This window comes from Ictidomys tridecemlineatus, chromosome 5 (genome assembly GCF_052094955.1).
Source record: "Ictidomys tridecemlineatus isolate mIctTri1 chromosome 5, mIctTri1.hap1, whole genome shotgun sequence".
NCBI lineage: Eukaryota > Metazoa > Chordata > Mammalia > Rodentia > Sciuridae > Ictidomys > Ictidomys tridecemlineatus.
The window spans coordinates 113,670,573-113,688,239 of NC_135481.1; the positions used below are offsets into that span (position 1 = coordinate 113,670,573).

Sequence of the window (17,667 nt, forward strand, 5' to 3'; positions counted from 1 at the left end):
GCAGAGGCCAGAAATCCCCAAGGATTTGGTGCTGAGAGAACAGGAAGATGGGCAAAGACCACAATCAGGAGGGTGAACCCTCCAGAGCTGGACATTTTCAGCCAGAGCATGGGGCCAGCCAGAGATCCTAAAAGGCCAGAAGGGTCGAGGCACAGCCCACTGTCACCTGTGCGGGAAGCAAGCCAGGCCAGCCCCCAGAAGCAGGGACCTGCGAGAACTTGGAAGACACCATGTGCCCTGAGGCCAGCTGCCCCGTGCCAGACGGACAGATGCCTGCTCAGGGACACATGGTGGGTGCTTCCTGGAGGGGACACAAGACTAAGCATCTACCTACAAGAAACCTAGTCATCCAGAAGCTACTAGGGAGACAGGAAGAAGCCAAAATACCATCATGAAAATCCAGGTTTTTCTACCCGCACCCCACCCCAAGGAGGCGGGGACTATAGCTATGTGAAATAAAATGCTACATTCTTTTCTTTATGCCTGTGAATACTGTGTTAAATTATACTTAAGTTAACAAATATTCTGTGCCAGGCATGCTTAGATGTTTGCAGGAGGCTGGATATTTGGTAATGAGTAAGACCAAACACTGGAGGAGGCTCATTCTAACAGGAGGAGAAAGACCAGAAGCTTGCAGCAGCCCGACAATAATTCTTTGGTGGTGGAAGTGCTATACTGATAAAAACTAAGGGGACAAAACACAGAATGACTAGTCGTGGCCAGAGAAAGACTCAAGGTAGAAATCAGGGCAGGAGTGAGCCAAGTCCATGGCCCCATTTTACAGATGAGAAAACTGAAGCTCTGAGAGGGAAGGAGCTTTGCCAGAAGTTCCATCTAGAATGATCACTTGGGTCCAGGAATCCCTGACTGCATGTCCTGGGGCTGGGAAGATACTTGGGTGCCCATCTGCAGGGAATGGAGCCTTTGAACTCTGAGGGCCCATCCTGGTTGAAAAACCTCGAGCTGTGGCCACCGGGCTGGGCCTGAAATGTGGCTCTGCTACACCTGCTTTGCTGGTCCTTTTCAGCCCCTCATGTCGCTGGGCCTTTGCTTGCTCTCTGTAAGATAAGGGTGAACTTTGTGCCTCTGAGGCTTGAGGGAGGCTCAGAGAAGTCAGGCACAGATGTGCTGAGGAGCTGGCCTGGGTGTCCCTTTGGTCTCTGTCTGCTGTCACCATCTCTGTACACATTGCAGACCCATAACCACCCCCACCCTGTGTCTGAAGGGGAGGCCCTGTCCTGTTTCCCTCTGTATCCCCAGGACACTGCACAGGTCCCCCATCAGCACCTAGGGTATCAGCTGACAGAGGGTCTCGTGCTGGCAGGTTCACGGCGGCGGGACGGGGTGGGGGAGGCAACAGGGAACACCCACAGGAGAGGGCCAAACATGAAAGCTGTGTGTGCAAGACTGTGCCACCCCAGGGGGAGTGACTCCAGCTCTGTGCATGTGTGGGTGTGTGTGCCGGGTGCTCAGGATGGAGACAGCCTATAGAGCGACCTGGGCAGCAAATGTGATGTGGCCACCCAGATTGGAGGGGCAAACTGGTCAGGGACCGCAAAACCCAACCAGGGAGTGGGCATAGGGTGCAGAGGAGGCTGACCGGACTATGGGGCTTATGACAGGGATGGGACTGGGGAGGCAGCAGGGCCTACCTAGAGCAGCCAGACCAAGATGGTGGAAGAGATGGGTCTACCACAGCCAATGGGGGTGCTTGAGGGAGTTCAGGAGGGCAGACAGTGATCCGGTGGGGAGAGGAGAAACCTGGGGCAGGTGGACAGGGGACTGGAAGTCAGTGGGTGTTGCTAGAGGAGCAGGGTGGGTGGAAGGGCGCCTGGAGGCAGATTGGAGGCCAAGGCGGGATGAGCTGCTCTGAGGAGCTGAGCCTCTGCAGTTTCCAGCTGAGGCCTCTGCTGGGAGAGCTGGATCCCAGTGTCCCATGTGCCACCTGGCGGGAGCAGATGCTCCGTGTTGGGAACTGAATGAATGAATGAAGGAACAAATAAAGGAGAGCTGACACCAGATGCCTGAGGACACTGGCCCAGGGGACAGGAGAGCCTGGGGAGCAGGGGCAGAGGTGTGAAGAGTGCCTGCTCCATCGCAGAGGACAGGGAGAGGGGTGGCGACTTGCATAGCAGACGGGCCGGGAGCCCTGGCTGGGCACATCTGGGAAGGGAGACAGGGCATCTACCAGGGCTTGAGTGCTTGGTCAGATTCTTTCTGAGAGCTGCTGTGGAAGAGGCAGGAAGGCACCTGGCGCCAGGTGGGGACAGCGTAGGGAATGGGGGAGGAGAAGATGTGGGTGCCCCAGCAGGATGGGTCACTAGCTGGGTGGGATCAGTGCCCAAAGGTGAGGCCACTCGAAGCTACACCAGTGAGCTGACAGCCAGCTGGCGTCCAGCCACTCGGCTCTCCCAGCCTCGCAGGTCTCTGTCCTGTGGGAAGGAGGAGGAGCGTCCCTGCACGGCCCCCGGGGTTCAAGACAGGGATCCCACCTTGCTCCAGGTGGCAGGCAGGTTGCCCTGTGGGTCCTGCTGGGTCTCCTGCTTTTCTATGGCAGCAGGGCCCCAGAGAAGGCAGGGGGCATGTAGTTGGCTGTACTGGGCATCAGACAAGTGGCCCTGGGGAGCTGGTGCTGGGGCACCCCAGGCCAGCCCCTCCTCCCTCCCAGGCTGGCAGAGCGTTGCCCTCCCCCCACAGCTCCTGCCTCCACCCTGCCGGCCTCTGAGTGGGCTCTGGGTGCATAGGACTGTGTGTGAGGCCTGAGTGTCCCACTGGCCCTCACGGCACCAAAGCATGGCCCCAAAGCATGGCCCATGTAGGTGGTCAGGGGACAGCAGTTGTCACTCCAGCCTGGATGGCACAAACTACTTGTATTGACTGTGGCAGAGACAGTGACTGTAAGGGACAGCTGCCTTCCACTGTGTGCCTACACCTCACAGATCCAGGTGTGCTGGGGACACTACTGAGAGGTGCCTTGGGGCTCTAGTGGGAAGCTCCACGACTCCCCTCACATCCCTGATGCCCAGAATGTGGGCCCTTCCCGAGTCCCTGCCCTGCCCTGACCACCCCAGGGCTGTGGCCAAGATGGGGAGAGATCTTTCCCCCACTCCAGGCAGGAAGGCCTTTTCCAAGTCACTAACTGATGCTGTGGGGAACCCAGGTGGGGATAGAGGAGCCCAGTGGAGCCCCAACTGTGATGACACGATCTAGGTTGGGGTCCCCTCAAGTATAGAGGGTCGGGCTGAAGGTTCGGGTTTCACACAGCCCACCCGTTCACTGGAATCTAAGTGCTCCCTTTCCACTCTGACCCGCCGCCTCACTTACCAACAGGAAGGACAAAGTGGCACAACTCCGGTTTCCTCTGCCTTCCCGCGTCCCGGCTGCTGGGGCCCATCCAGGCAGAGCTGCTTTCCTGAGCTGGAAGTGGGGCTTCCTGGGGGTGAGGCTGGGGGTGAATGGGCGCCCACAGACGGTCATGCTCCAGGGGTGGGCAAGCATGGGACCATGCTGTCTTGGCCCCTCTGCTTGGTGGGACGGGGCAGGCCATGACTCCATGCAACAAGGTGGCTGGGGACACTGTGGGGCACTGACAATTGGGCACAGGACTGGACACACTGGGAGGTGGACACTAGCTGCAGATTGACTCCTGGCTCCCCAGTGTAGCCAGTCAACTCCTGCTCTTGGTGATTCCCATGAGCACTTGCCAAGTTGGGGTGACCAGCTTCTTCCATTTGCCTAGAACCTTTCTGATTTTATCTCAGAATATTGATCTCAGGTGTTAAGATATAAAAGAGAGATAAGACACACACTGTACCATGGAGCCCTGGGCTTGAGCAGAACCTCTGCCTGGCCCGCCCTCTCCTTTCCACCCCACACACAGGGGCAAGTGCCTACTATAGATGACAACTGACAGCCATCTTTATAAGTATATTTTTATTGAAAATAAAAAAGTCACGGTGCTTCCTTCCTCATAAGCAGCTTACGGTGCCCCCCACCCCAAGGCTGCAGGTGGTCCCACTTCCTATACAGAAGCCTCAGCATGAAATTGGCATTATGGCTTGTTGGTGGACAAGACAGCTTCAACTTGTACATCTGTCCATTGAGACAGAACCCCAAGGGACAGGTCTTTTCCCCTGTACACACGGCACGTTGCTAAGAAGGCAGTTTCAGGATATTTACACTCATGCATTACGTGTCTGATGCTACCTGGGCTGCTTAAATCATACTTTGTACAGATGCCGAGTATAGTAATTTTATATATATATATATATGTATAGATATCTCTTTAAATATATATAACTATATATAATATATATGTCTATATTTTTACACCTATTAGTCTTTCTTTCCAAACTTCCTCTAGAAGCTTCTAGGAACACCTGATGACTCCGGCAGATCCTAAATGCCATTGGTTTTCTCCCCATCAAGATGGCTGAAGACATCTGAGAAAATGCTCAGGAGCATGCGTTTCCTCCTTGGCCTCAGAGTCCAGCCTCATCTGAGGATGGGCCTGCATTGAGCACCACAGATCCATTTTAAAGCAAAACGTCCTGAGCTCACATGCCCTTTGGTCTTAGGGCTAAATTTCGGGTGGCCTCACTCTCTGCAATGTGTATCCTCTGAACGGCCAGCCCTGGGTGGGGGGCTGTTCTCCAGTGAACTCTTTTGACAAGGGGGGGCTCCTCCTGGGTTTTCTCTCCCTGGGCAAGAAGGGATTTCACAAGCAAAGGTGAGGGGGTTCACGTGCCAACCCGAGCTCTGGATGTCTCAGAGGCCAAAGCACAACAGACAGCTCAGTCACGGTTCCTGTAGGCCAAAGGTCAAATTTGGGCTAGGCCTGAGCCAAAGTTGGGGACAGTGGTACCTGATGGGCATGGAAAGCTGCACCATGCTGAACCTCCCTGGGTCTGGTCCAGCCTTCCAGGACCCTGTAGCCACAGGCCTCCCTCCAGCTGAAGGTACCTCCCATGGCTCTGGAGCTTCTGAGTAGCGCGGGGCCAGGTGGCATGAGTTTAGGGCCCATCTGCCTAGGCATCTGCTCAGGACACCGGCGGCTTGCATACCACAGGAGGTGCAGGCCATGGGGATGTGCCCTGGGGGATCTGCTGCATTCTCACCTTCCCTGCCCCTGTTCCTCTGGCCTGCTTGTCACCAAGTACTGTGTCCCTAGAGTGCTGCACAGGGGCAGCCAGCATGAAGGCCACAGGCAGCCCTGTGCCAATGCCTAGGTGCTGGGGAAGCGAGATCCAGGTCCAAACCCAAGCCAAGTCCTCAAGCCAAGAGGGGGAAGGAAGACAAGGCCCCCATGGGAGGGCATGCCCAGGGCTGTGCCCATCAGCCTGGGGCAGGAGAGTGGCTCATGGCTCCAGGGGCACATGGGCTCCAGGACAATGACATTTCAGCCCAAATGGGGGCTGATTTTCACGGCTGACAGTCTTACCTGGATTTGAAAGTCTCACCTGCAGCCCAAACACTGGCCAGAGAAGCTCAGTGGTGACTTAAGTGGCAAAGCAGGTGCAACCAGTTAATCCCTACGAGGCCAGTGGGTGCTGCCATTGAACACGGCCAGTAGTTTCTGAGCAAGTGTGGGGGCAACACAGGGAGCCATGGGGTCACAGTGCTCTCCTAACCATCAAGGGATGCACAATCTCCAGGCCTCCCAGGGCGCAGCCATGAGCCCCCTAGGGCAGGTGACCATCTTGGAAACAGCTGGCAGGGCTGGGGGTCCCTGAGCCTGGAGGGTCCCTCCTTTCCCTCCCTTTCCTTCCCACCCTCAGGAGGGTTCGAGACTCTCAGAGGACGGGACCCAGAGAAGACATTCCCAGGGAGAAACTGGGCAGAAACACCTCTTTCTGGGGACTCTCAGGAGAGGGTCTGGGTGCCATGGTCAGGCCTCGGGAGACTCTGGGGGACACAGAGGATCTGCACGTGTGGTGGTTCTGCCTCTGCGGCAAGGCCTGGCTCACACCGGGGCTCGTTCCTGTGGGGCCAGGTGTGGGGCTGGGAGCAGGTGCAGGGGCCGCGGCCGTGGCCTGGCCTAGGCTCCTGGGACACACCGCCTCAGTGTGGACGAGCCCCTCTGGCTGCTCCTAGGGGATCTGCAGGTGGGGCTCACCACCCCATGGCAGGCAGACAGGACCTCGGGACCCAGGTGTGGCTGGGGACGGAGGGTGGAGCAGGCCGGGAAGACTGAAGATGATCGAAGGGGGGTAAGGACAGATGGGTGGGAAGCACCTTTGAAAGGGGACGTCTGTCTCATGGCTGTGTCGATGGCTTCTGTTGGGATGTTCACAGAGAAGCAGGTGGGCTTCCTGGAGGAGGGGTTCGGGGCCTGGGGCGGGCTTTGGATCACTTCTCTTTTAGCTAAAGAGGGGGCACCTCCCCAACCCAGCAGGCAGACCCTCTGTCTTCCTCAGAGTGCGTGCTTCAGGTAGCAGCTGGGGGACAGTCAGGGGACCACATATAAGATGAGGAGGAGGTGGAAGCCTCGGGTGTGACGCTGCCCCAGCGCTGCATGCAGGGGCCAGGCTCAGCTTGATGTCCACGCAGCCCCTGCCTGAGGGCTGGCCGGGGCTGGCCTGGGAAGAGGGTGGGTTCTCCTCAGAAGGCCCGAAGCCTGCAAGACAATGGAGTCCTGGGCAAGCCTGGAGTCAGCTTGTGTCCACTTGGCTTCCCATGTCCACTAGTACCTCCAAGGTGTCCCTGTGGCCATCGGGTCTGGGCCTAGGGGTAGACTCACACCACCGCACTGTTCACGTCCACCCCTTTGTTGCTCTGGGAGGAGCTCATGGGGTACTCGGCAATGCTGGTGCCATTTTCATCTTTTCTCAGTGGTTTCCTAGAAGGGGGTTGGGGAGGCAGGGACATCGTTAGATACCAGTCACTGTGGGGTGGACCTCTGTATGTCCTGGAATGAAGCCCTCTCTTCTGGGTTAGCATCGTTACACTGCTGGCCCTGTGGGGTCCATCAGAAGCTGGATTGTTCTTAACTAGAGTGTGGCACGCAATCTAGGAGATGAGACCATTGCTAACCAAGCAGGCCTGAGCCGGGACTGTTTCGACAGGTCAGAACGTACAGTCAGCCTCACAGGATCAAGCGTGGAGTGACCTCATTGATTGTGGTCATGAACATGGACACAGGGGTAGCAGACAGTGAATAGAAAGAGGCACCCGTGGGCAGCTTTACCCTCTTGCTTGTGTGGCCAAAGGAAAATGGAAAATATGATGAAGGGCGTGGTGGTGGTTGGAATAATGGAGGAGGGGGTAGTGGCAGTGGTGATGGTGGTGCTAGTGATGGTGGTGGTGGTGGTAATAATGGTGGAGGAGGTGGTGACGGTTGTGGTGGTGATGGTGATAATGGTGGAGGAGGTGGTGGTGGTGATGGTAGTGCTGGTGATGGTGGTGGTGGTGGTAATAATGGTGGAGGAGGTGGTGGTGATGGTTGTGGTGGTCGTGGTGATAATGGTGGAGGAGGTGGTGGTGGTGATGGTAGTGCTGGTGATGGTGGTGGTAGCAGTGGTGATGGTGGTGATCCAGGTGGTGGTGGTAGTGGTTATGGTGATGATGGTGGTGGTAGTGGTAATCATGGTGGAGGAGGTGGTGATGGTTGTGGCAGGGTAATGGCAGTGGTGAGGACAGTGATGGTTAGACCCAGAGCAGTAGTGAAAGAGTGATGATGATGATGGTGATGAATGCCCAAATTAAATCACCATACATCCGTGCTTTTTAACCCTTCATCCTAAATCATCTGCAGCTCGTTTCAGAGGTTGCTGAACCCCAAGGTCCACTGTTCTATCGACACAGGGGACCAGGGCCATTGGAGGGAGGCTCTGAGAAAGCCCCTGCTCAGTTGCTGAGCTCCTGAAATCTCTGTGCCACTGTCTGTCCTGGCTCCAGTCATTCAGGAGAGCTCCGGCCCCACCTGGAGTATCTACACCCTCCTGGTCTGGGCTGCCCATTCCGTGTCCCAGCTCCATGCCACAGTCCTGCTGTACTGGGTGGACCTGATCCCGTCAGGCACCTCCCAGGTCCCCAGGGCTGAGCCTGAAGGGGCACTTGCCGAGTGCTGTCTCCAGTGAACATTGTGGCCCCCGTGAGAAGCTCAGGACGATTGCATCTGCCTTCTCGAGTGTCCCCAGAGCCTCCCAAAGGCCATGTGAGCGGGGCTGGCCCTCGGTGGCTGGCTCCATGCCTGCGATGCAGCCTGTCTGAATGAGCCTGGTGGAGGGAGGTCTGTGAGGAGATGGCCAGTGGCGGCCTGAGTGGAATCGTGGGCCTCGGAGAAGAGGGCTGAGCTGCAGTCTGCTCACGGCTCCCTTCTCCCCTGTGGTGGAAGAGGCTCACAAGACCAGGAGGAACTGGGGGAGCACTCTGCGCTGCCAAGCCTGCCTGGGGCTTCTTCTAGAAAGGGAAGGGGACACCCACGCTTCCTGCCTCTTTGTGCAAAGCAGTCTTCTCAGACATGTTCTTGTCCCTCCTCAGAGTTCCCCGAAGAAGCAAGGCTGGAGTTAAGGGTCGTTTTATGGGAAACTGAGGCTTAGGGAGGGCTTTGACCTGCTGGGGATGACGGGACCACCACCCCCTGCCCCTGCATCCTGGGCCACACACCCTCCCAGTACTGGGACAGCATCCCCTAAAAATGGGTCCAAGGTCCTGTGGGCATGGGATGGCTTCCCTCACCCTCCTGAAGGGTCCTCCACACCTGGCTCTTTCATTCACCTCTAACCTGGGACGTCTCATGGCATGGGGTCCTAGAACCCTGTGGAGGGAGAGGCTCAGAGACACCTGCACATGGTGAGGGGAGAGGGTGGCACCCAGGGCTCTCCTGAGAAGTGGACGTGGCATGCTCCCCTCCTGCCACTGGAGCCAAGTCCCCAGCCATTGTGCTCCCTGAGCTGTGACCCGGAACTGCTCCCAAAGCCTCTGGGCTTCAGTAGTACCCAGGGGAAGTGGGGTAACAGTAACATTGATGCTGAACAGTAACACTGATGCTGCACTTAGGGGCAGATGTCACAGCTCAGGGAAACCTGGCTCCGCTACTCTCTGGCTGTGTGTATCTAGGGCAAGCTGAGCAACCTCTCTGTGCCTCAGTTTCATCATCTATAAAATGAGCACAGTAATGGTGTCCATTTCATAGGCTGGTTGGGAGGATTAATTGTGTTAGTGCATGTCAAGCACTTGGATGAGCATCTGGCAAACAGTAAGTGCTCCATGAGTGCTTGTTAACTCTTTGCTCTGTGCTAGAAGGTGCCGGCAGGGGCTGCTCCACTGGCTGGTAGTGGTCAGCGTCCTCCAGTCTGCACAGCTGCCTACCTAACACGTGCCCGTGACGATCCAGAAGGGCTATGGGGCGATGCTAGGACCCAGCCTGGATCTGGGCTCTGTGGGCCAGTCAGGGCTGGTCCCCCAAACCAAGGAGAGGCATGTCCACCCTGGTCCAGGCAGAGACGGCCACCGAGGGCTCCCTAAGTGGCATGGTTCCTAAAACCAAGAGAAAGGTAAGTGAGCTCTTCCTTGGCCACGCTCAGGACGTGCCCAGGAGGCCAGGCCCTCCCACCTGCCACCTCTCGTGCCCCTTGTGGCATGGGAGCAGCAGGCGCTCTGTGTTCTCTGCTCAGAGTGTTGTGTTGACGACTCGGGGTGCCCACAGTCCAGCGACCTTGGCAGAAATGGAGCCTGCCTTGGGCAGGAAGTGCCAGGACCTAGGTGGCACTCTGGGGCTGACTGGTGCTTCCACCCTCCACCGCGGCTCTGCTGGAGATGCTGCAGGCAGGGTGCAGCTCGGGTGGCTGAGAGGGGCCCCCAGCTCCCCTTAGTCTCACCCCACCCCGGAGGGTTTGCTTTCAACAAAGTGGGGGTTCCAGGTCCCAGGTTCTCCCTGCCAAAGGCACCCACCTCCCCGCTGCCCAGCCCAGGACACACACACACACACACACACACACACACACACACAGGGCAGAGGTCGGCCACGGCCACCAAGCTATCCCTGTGAGGAGCAGCAGTTCCACTTCCAGGCCTGGGCACCTCCCCGCCATGTCCCAGGCAGATGAGCCAGGTCTGAGCACCTGCACACCTGGGTGGAAGCTGAGGGTCTTGACCAGATCCCGGGCTTCAACTGAGAGGCCTCCTCCCGGGAGCCACATGCCCAGAGGGGACAGTGGAGGGCGTGGCTGGCTGGGCAAGGGTCCTCTCACGGGCTCTGCCTTGCAACCCCCCTAAGCTCTGTGGCTGGGATTCATCCAGGATGAGGTCCTTCCGAGCCAGGATGCTGGAGAAAGGACCAAAGGGCCACTTACGGAAGCCTGGACAGAGGTCTCCACAATAGCTTCAGTGACCATCCTTCAAGTGACCATCCTTCAAGCCCCTAGATGCCAGCATGGCTGAGGGGGTAAAGGTCCTTGGCTGGAGGGTCTCTGGGCAGGAGTGGCCCCATGGCACCTGTCTCATTGGGACACTGAGAACCTGCTTCTCTGAGGCTCCAGGAACAATGACTAGTCCAGAACCTTGACCCAGTGGGCCTGGGGAGCTGGCTTCAGAGAGGGGTGAACTTCTTCATGACAAAAGAAAAAGGCCCCAGAGCTGGGCACGGTGGCACACACTTGTATTCCCAGCGGCTCTGGAGGCCGAGGCAGGAGGATGGTGAGTTCAAAGCCAGCCTCCACAAAAGCAAGGTGCTAAGCACTCAGTGAGACCCCGTCTCTAAATAAAATACAAAACAGGGCTGGGGGTGTGGCTCAGTGGTCAAGGGCCCCCGAGTTCAATCCCGGCACACACAGACACACCAAAAAAAAAAAAAAAAAAGAAAAGAAAAAGGCAGAGCTCTGTTTGGGTCCACGTCAGCCAGCGCTGATGGAAAGGAGTCCACGCAAGCTCCTGCGCCCAGGGCAGCCTGACACCCGCCACATCCCGTCTCAGCCCAAGCCCTTCTTGGAGGCAGGACAATGGTGATGATGATGGGAGACACTGTGGCATCCGGACTCAAAAGGAGCCTGTGCGGTGACCAGGGAGAAGCCAAACCCCAGACAGCCCAACGACGGGGCAAGGCCCAGGGGCAGTGCTGGCCCCGGAGGCCCAGCGCTTGACCAGCAGAGGCCCCTACGGGGAGTGTGCCAATGTGCACTCGACTCCAGAGGGAGAAGTGGTGACCTGGACTTCCAGCCAGGGACAGCACTTGGGCGCCTGTGGGGGGGGTTACAGGTGCCTACACAGAGAGCAGAGAGACGTGATGGGTGGGAACAGCTGTCCAGCCCCAGCTACTACATCAGGCACCCACCTGGCCACAGGTGTTTGTCCCTGAGACAGACCAGTTGCAAAGCCCAAGGGAACCCCAGATGCATTCCCGGGGTGCTCTTGAAGTTCATGGTGAGTGGAAAGTGGGCGAAGAATTTCCATCCTGTCCTGAATCCCTGGGCCTCCCTGGGGCTTTGGGCCAGCCTGCCTCCGTGTCCCCTGTCCCTACCCTTCAGCTAGTGGCCAGAGTAGGGAAGGGAGTGGAGGTGGCTGGCCCCTCGTAGCTGTGCTCCATGGGGTGGATGAGGAGGTGGCAGGTGGCAGGACCCTTCATGGTGGGGCCCGAGATGTCACACACAGGTGGGAGGGAGGCTCTGCTACTCTGAGGTGGAGGGGAGCTGCTGTGTCACTGAGCTAGAGTGTGGAGGAGGCTGAAGAAGGACTCAGAGGGAAGGGCAGAGATGGCAGAGGGTGGAGGAGACCGAACCTGGTGCCAGGGCGGGGCCTGGCCTTGAGCCCTGGGCACGTGCTATTTACTCCAAACAGATTCTCCTTCACTCACCCAGGGAGAAGGGGGGAAAGTGAGTCTGCTGGAATTCTAAATGGCCTTCGTCAAGTTCAAAGGTGGAAGCTGGCACGTGTGTAAACAGGCCTCCATTCAAGCCAGAGAAATGGTCACCAAGTGGCCCCTGGTGCAAGGGCCGTGCCAGGCACAGCGGGGAGAGATGAGCGAGAGGAGTGGGATCCCGGCTTTACCTCCAGAAAGAAGGAAGCTCAGGCGGAGCCATGGACTCAGACAAGCTGCTGGGCGGGGAAGAGAAAGGTCTGGCATTTTTTTTCATTTGCTCATGACCTCTCCAAGGCTGCTGTGGTTGGGAGCCCAGGGAAACGCATCCCCAGCCCTGCCTGGCAACGCAGCTGCCCTGCAGGAAGGAAGAACAAACCCCTATCTGGGCCACCCTGAAGTCCCAAAAGAATGTAAATTCTGGAGGAAAAAAAAACCCACTGATGAGCTTTCTCTGGAGTGTATATTTGGGCGCGATCTTATAATAAGTTCCTGAAGGAATCAAGATGAAGAAATGAAGCCCGGGGCAGGGCGGGGGAAGCCAAGTGTGGGGAGTTCCAGGCAGAAGCCTGTTAGGAGTGCTGGCCCTGGGAAGCTGCTGCAGGGACCGCAGCCCAGTGGCTACGCAGCAGGCCCAGAGAGCCACCAGGCCCCCCGAAAGCAGGACGGAGTCTCCAAGAGGAAACTGGCACCATGGGCCTGAGCACACTGAGAGGAAACCCAGGAAAGCAAAGAAACCGTGGTAAACGGCCCAAGGTCACCACTGAATATCCTGAGGCCCGCCCTGGGAGGCCACCCGTGGAGGATGGAAGAGAGGAAGAGTTTTGGGGGTCTGTGGGTTAGGGGTGCCGACCCTGGTATTCCATAGTGGAAAGTTAGTTGATAATGTTCCAAATTGGAGGAAAACTCAAATAGCTGTGTGCACATCACTTAGAATCGGAGGCGACACAGCAGCAACAGCTGTCAGAAGTGGCCGCCTCTCAAGATGGAGATGGGGAAGAGCAGCGGAAGTCAGGGGCTGTTGTTTCCCTAATAACTTTATGGCACACAGGACATTTTAAATTATGTGCATGTATTAACTCTGACAAAAATAAAAACTGAATTAAAAGGTGGTAATGAGTGCGCAAAGCCCTAGCCACACTTTTGAAATCATTAAGCTCTTTAAAAAAGTGTGCACAACACGCGTGACTTGCAGGTTGGTGGAAGCAACCCCTCTGCGTCCCCTCCTTCTCTGCCCGCTCACCTTCTCTTCGTAGCAATGTCTTTTAAACCATCTTGTGGATCAGTTTGTGGGTGTGGGTGTGTTATCTGCCTGTCTCACTGCAGGATGAGGATGGGGTCTCAATCCTGTGCACTCTACATCCCTGGAGCCTGGTCTAGGCCCTGGCCTACAGAAGATGCTCAATACCCGTGGACCAACACCGACTTTCTGAGAAGCCCTGTGCCAGTCAAGGGCTTTTCCAAGGCACCACGGAAGAGGCTGGAACATGGAGCATTCAAAAGTGCTCATTCCACAGGAAGCGGCTCAACAGCACATCTAGTAATAGCTGGAGTGCAGGCTCTCCAGCCCCGGCCGAGAGTACCCACTGCACTGTCCACAGTCCAGTCTGTAGGACCGGGGCCCCCGTCGGCCCCACTGTCGCAGCCTGAACATGAGACGGAAATGGCTGTCAAGAGGTTCAATGGCAAAGGCACAGCAGCAGCAAGGAACAGGGCCCTGAGGACCCCCGGGGCAAGGCCTCTGCCTGTCCTCAGGGTGTGGGTGTCTCTACACAGGAGCATGGTGTGTGGGGGGGGTCATCTCTCCTCAACACAGGGGCTTCCATGGGGTGAAAGGGTGCAAAGGCCACCCCTGGAGGGCAGCTCCCTGCTGAGTGTCCCCAGGTCAGTGGGGATCTGGGGCCTGGCCTTGGAATTTTATCTTGGTGACTCGATGGCTCACCCTGGTTTACGATTCCTCTTCCCCTGTGGACTAAGAGGCTTTGGTTGTCTATAAACTCTCAGAGGTTCTGTCTGCGCTCAGCCTCTGCCCTGGCCCTGGAGGATGAGGTTCCTGGGAACGCTGACCACTATACTTCCCACAAGACCAGCCCCTTCAACCAGGCCTCCCGACTATCTTGACCCCAGATGCCCAACCTGGCAACTCCCAAATCACCTCCTTCCTACCCCAGCTGATTCTAGAACCATCCTCCTGCCACCTGGCTCTGAAAGGCTGGACGGGGGGCCATTCATGAGATGGAAATCTCCCCTGGGACTGGAGGCCGCGAGAGCTCAGAAACGTGGGGCTTCTCACTGAATTTTTCTTTCCCGGTGACATGGGCTGTTCCTGTTTCTTGAGAGGAAAGGCATGTTTCAGATGAATTATTGACCAAAAAGAAATGGCCGAGAGCAGGAAACCCTCCATCTGCTCTGGGGAGAAGTGCAGACAGACCTGGCTAGCACAAGGCTCTCTACAGCCCCCCAGGGCAGGCACCCCCCGCCCCCCCCCCCCCCGCTCTGGCAGTGGTCTCTTCCTCTGTCTGCAGTGTGCACGGCCCCCTCCTGGCACCAGGTATTGTGTTTCAAGGACACTGTCTCTGGATTAGGGACAACCTGGGTCTTATTCCCCGTGTCCCCATCTTGGCCAAGAGGTGGAGGGGCATCATGGTGTGGGCTGTCTCCAGGTGCCCCCAGCTGCCCATTTCACTCTCTCCCTGCTTGGCACTCCGGGAGGCTGATCTCAGACCGCATCTCTCCAATTCCTCGGCATCTTGGGTTTGGCCACTGGAGGACCCATGGGAGACCTGAGAGGCGCAGAGATGCTGGGGGACATGTCCTCCCCTTCCTCTGTGTCTCCGCCATTCTGCTTGGCAGACCCTCCCTGGGGCTAAGTCTCCGTTCCCTGGGCTGCTGTGCTGGGGAGCTACTGCCCCACGGCTGCTCTGGCTTCGTCAGCCCCGTTTGCTCCCTGGACCTGCCCTGTCCCTGGACAAAGCTGCCACAGCCCCTGGAGGGAGCCTTCCCTTCATGCTCCTTCCCTGGTCATCCCCTAGCCCTCTCAGAGCCCGCTCAGCTAAGGCAGGGCAGCACTACCGTGATGAGATGCTAGTGCGAGCTCTGTCTGTCTGTCCTTCCCAGTGCTGCAGACTCGCCCTGCCACACCCACAGGCCCCCCTTTTCCGCACCCCTGAGCAAGAGCAGGGGCATCCAGGCCGGTTCTCGCCCAACACTGGAGTCAAACGTATTGGTAAAGTGGTGCCATGGCCAGGGCTGGGCTCTGGAGTCACCTGGTTCTGGGCTTAAATTCTGACTTGACTGCTCCCCGGTTGTACCATCCTGGGCAGCTCCCTAACTCCTCCGGGCCGCAGTTTCCTCATCTGCAAATGGGGCTGTTTGGAAAGAGATGAGGCAAAGAGGAGCCAAGAGTGTGGGTGAAGGGGTAAACCCGGTGCCTGGCGAGGAGTTGACCACAGTTATTCCCTGGGTATTGACTGTCGTTTTAGAGACTGCCCTGCAGCATGGGCACTGGAGAAGGGGGGTTCTGGGCTGGGAGGTCCATGCCCAGGGAGGGCATGGCCTGTGCTGCTTGCAGCAGCCACGCTGGGTCCTGCTGCTGGGTCTGGCCTCTTCCACTCGCTTGCCAGGACACTGTTGGCCCCCTTTCTGGATGCTTGACCATGATTCATTTTAAGACTTTCAACTTGATGATGTTGGTCTCTGCTTTTGAATTATTGAGGTGAGGTCGTATAGGCCAACAGATTAAAAGAGGTAAATGAAACGTTTTAGGTGTTATGATCATTCTTCACAGGGATGGCAAGGAATTAAAAACACTTTCTTAGATACACCGCATTATTAACAACTCCCATTACCCTTTGGTGTCTGGCAATATTTTTTGTTCTTTTGGGTTGCGCCGGGCCTGACACACAACTGGTGCACGTCAAACGCTCGTGGAATCAAAACTACCTAAAAAAAATGGGGCATCGTGACTGAGGTTTACTTTAAAATATTCCAGCAACAAGAAAGAAAGAAGAAGAAAGAGGAAATAGACGCAGCAAATACAGCCAAACCTCGGAAACTGCGGGATGAGGGCGAGGGTGGAGGGAAGTTCGTTGTACAGTCTTTCTGCTTCTTATGGTCTCAGCAATTGCTATGATTTTAAAAAGTGCTGGAGGGTGGGTGGAGGAGCCTGGAGCCCAGCTGTTTCCCCCCGCGACTGGGCCCAGTGACACTCACCTTTTTATGGCTTTGTAGCAAATGATGACGAGCACAGTCAGGAACACCAGGGCGGCACAGCCGACGGCCACGATGATCACCAGCCCCGACCACCAGCTCTCCTCATCGGGGCACGAGGTAGAGTTGGGAACTGGAAGACACAGGAGCAGCTGAGTCTCGGGGGGAGCATCAGAGGGTGCCACCGGCATGGACCTCCTGGACATCATTACCCCCAGGAAGGCCCTCTGACCTCTCCTGCAGCCCCACCCCCAGCCTGCAGCGGTGACGTCATGCCTGGCTCCCAGCCAGCCCTCCCCCGTGCCTCCATCCCAGCCCTGGCGTGTGTGCGCAGAGCAGGGGTTAAGTGCCGCGCCCGGGCCATCCATCCTCCCTTGGCATGAGCTAACTGACAGCCGGGTCAGGTTTAATTTCCCATGAAAAATAACAGAACATCTCATTCTCTCAGTTGAGGCATTAAATCCGGTTCCGCTACAGGTGGGGGTGGGGAGCGGGCTCACAGGGGACTCCAGGGGAGGAGACAGAAAAGGAGGCGGTGAGGTCAGTTTATTAAGCTAATTGTTGCAAGAGGCTGGGTCTGTGCAGTCGTGGGTCTGGCCTAGTGGGGACACCTGTGGTCATCTCAGTCTGTATGGGGGTGGCCAGAATGTGGGAAAGTGTCATCGACAAAGCACCTGGCACTGGGTGCCATGAGGCCCTCTCATTGTTATCCCACCCATGAAGTCTTTGGGGGTGAATCTGCACCCCCTCGATACGGGCTGTGTCGGGTGCCTCTGAAGCACAGGTGTCAAGAGGCAGGCTCAGGTCCCTCTGAGAAAGCAAAGACACCGCAGAGCTTCATCCCAGAGCCTGGACCCAGAGCGAGGTCCTGGAAAGACCTGGCACAACTGGAAAGCCGTGCTGGGGACGGCAGGAGGGCTGGGTGGGGGAGGAAGGAGAAGGAAAGGGAGGGAAGGTAGAAAAGAGAGAGGAAGACAGGAAGAGGGATGGACGGCGGACACACAGACAGTGCCAGCCTTGGGCAGGTCTTCAAGATACAAGAATATACCCAAAAGAATGGGATATGCCTCTGTCCATTCAAGAATAGGTGGCTTGAGGACAGCCCCAGGACTTGGGGGACAAGGGGGGACCCTCCTAAGGACAGGCAGACGGTCTTGTCATTCTGATCCAGGGGTTAGCTCCACCTCAAGTGCACCCCTGACAGCTTTGACAAAGGTGTCCACCTGCAGAGGCAACAGCCCATCACAACACAGAACTTCCCACACGAGAAAGTACCTCTTTCTAGCCGGTCCCCACCCTGAGGGCAATGGCTATTCTGATTTCTAAAATCATAGATTAGATTTGCTTGTTCCTGACATTCACATAAACAGAATCGCCAACGTTTTCTTGTTTTTCCTTTGTCCAGCAGAGTGGTGGAGACTTGTCTGCAGGTTGCACACTTGAGTATTCCTTCCTCTCTGTAGCTGAGCAGACCTCCGCCACGTATGCTATCATTTGTTTACCGCATCCCTGTTGATGGACACCTAGGCTATTCCCAGGTTTTTGAGCTGCCGAAAGTCGTGCCTGTGAGCCTTTGTGGAGACGTGTTTTCATATTTCCTTGGGTAAACGCTCGGGGTGGGGCTGCCAGGTCCTGGGGTCTGTGCAGATTGGCCTGATAAGGAA

General features: G+C 56.9%; 1 protein-coding gene across 5 annotated transcripts in view; it reads right to left on the reverse strand.

Moving 5' to 3' along the window:
• Positions 1–3,918: 3,918 nt before the first annotated feature.
• Positions 3,919–17,667, reverse strand: part of Prima1 (proline rich membrane anchor 1) — a 46,330-nt gene continuing 32,581 nt past the window's right edge. For 3 of the 5 annotated variants that reach the window (XM_078050765.1, XM_078050766.1, XM_078050767.1), the window contains exons 4-5: positions 16,007–16,136; positions 3,919–6,838 (exon numbers count right to left, since the gene is read on the reverse strand). In XM_078050765.1, the coding sequence (XP_077906891.1) occupies positions 6,736–6,838; positions 16,007–16,136 (233 nt within the window). In that variant the 3' untranslated portion in view covers positions 3,919–6,735. Of the gene's footprint in view, positions 6,839–9,312; positions 9,481–15,494; positions 15,737–16,006; positions 16,137–17,667 lie in introns of those variants that run through there. The other 2 variants (XR_013439236.1, XM_078050768.1) reach the window with 2 other exon arrangements.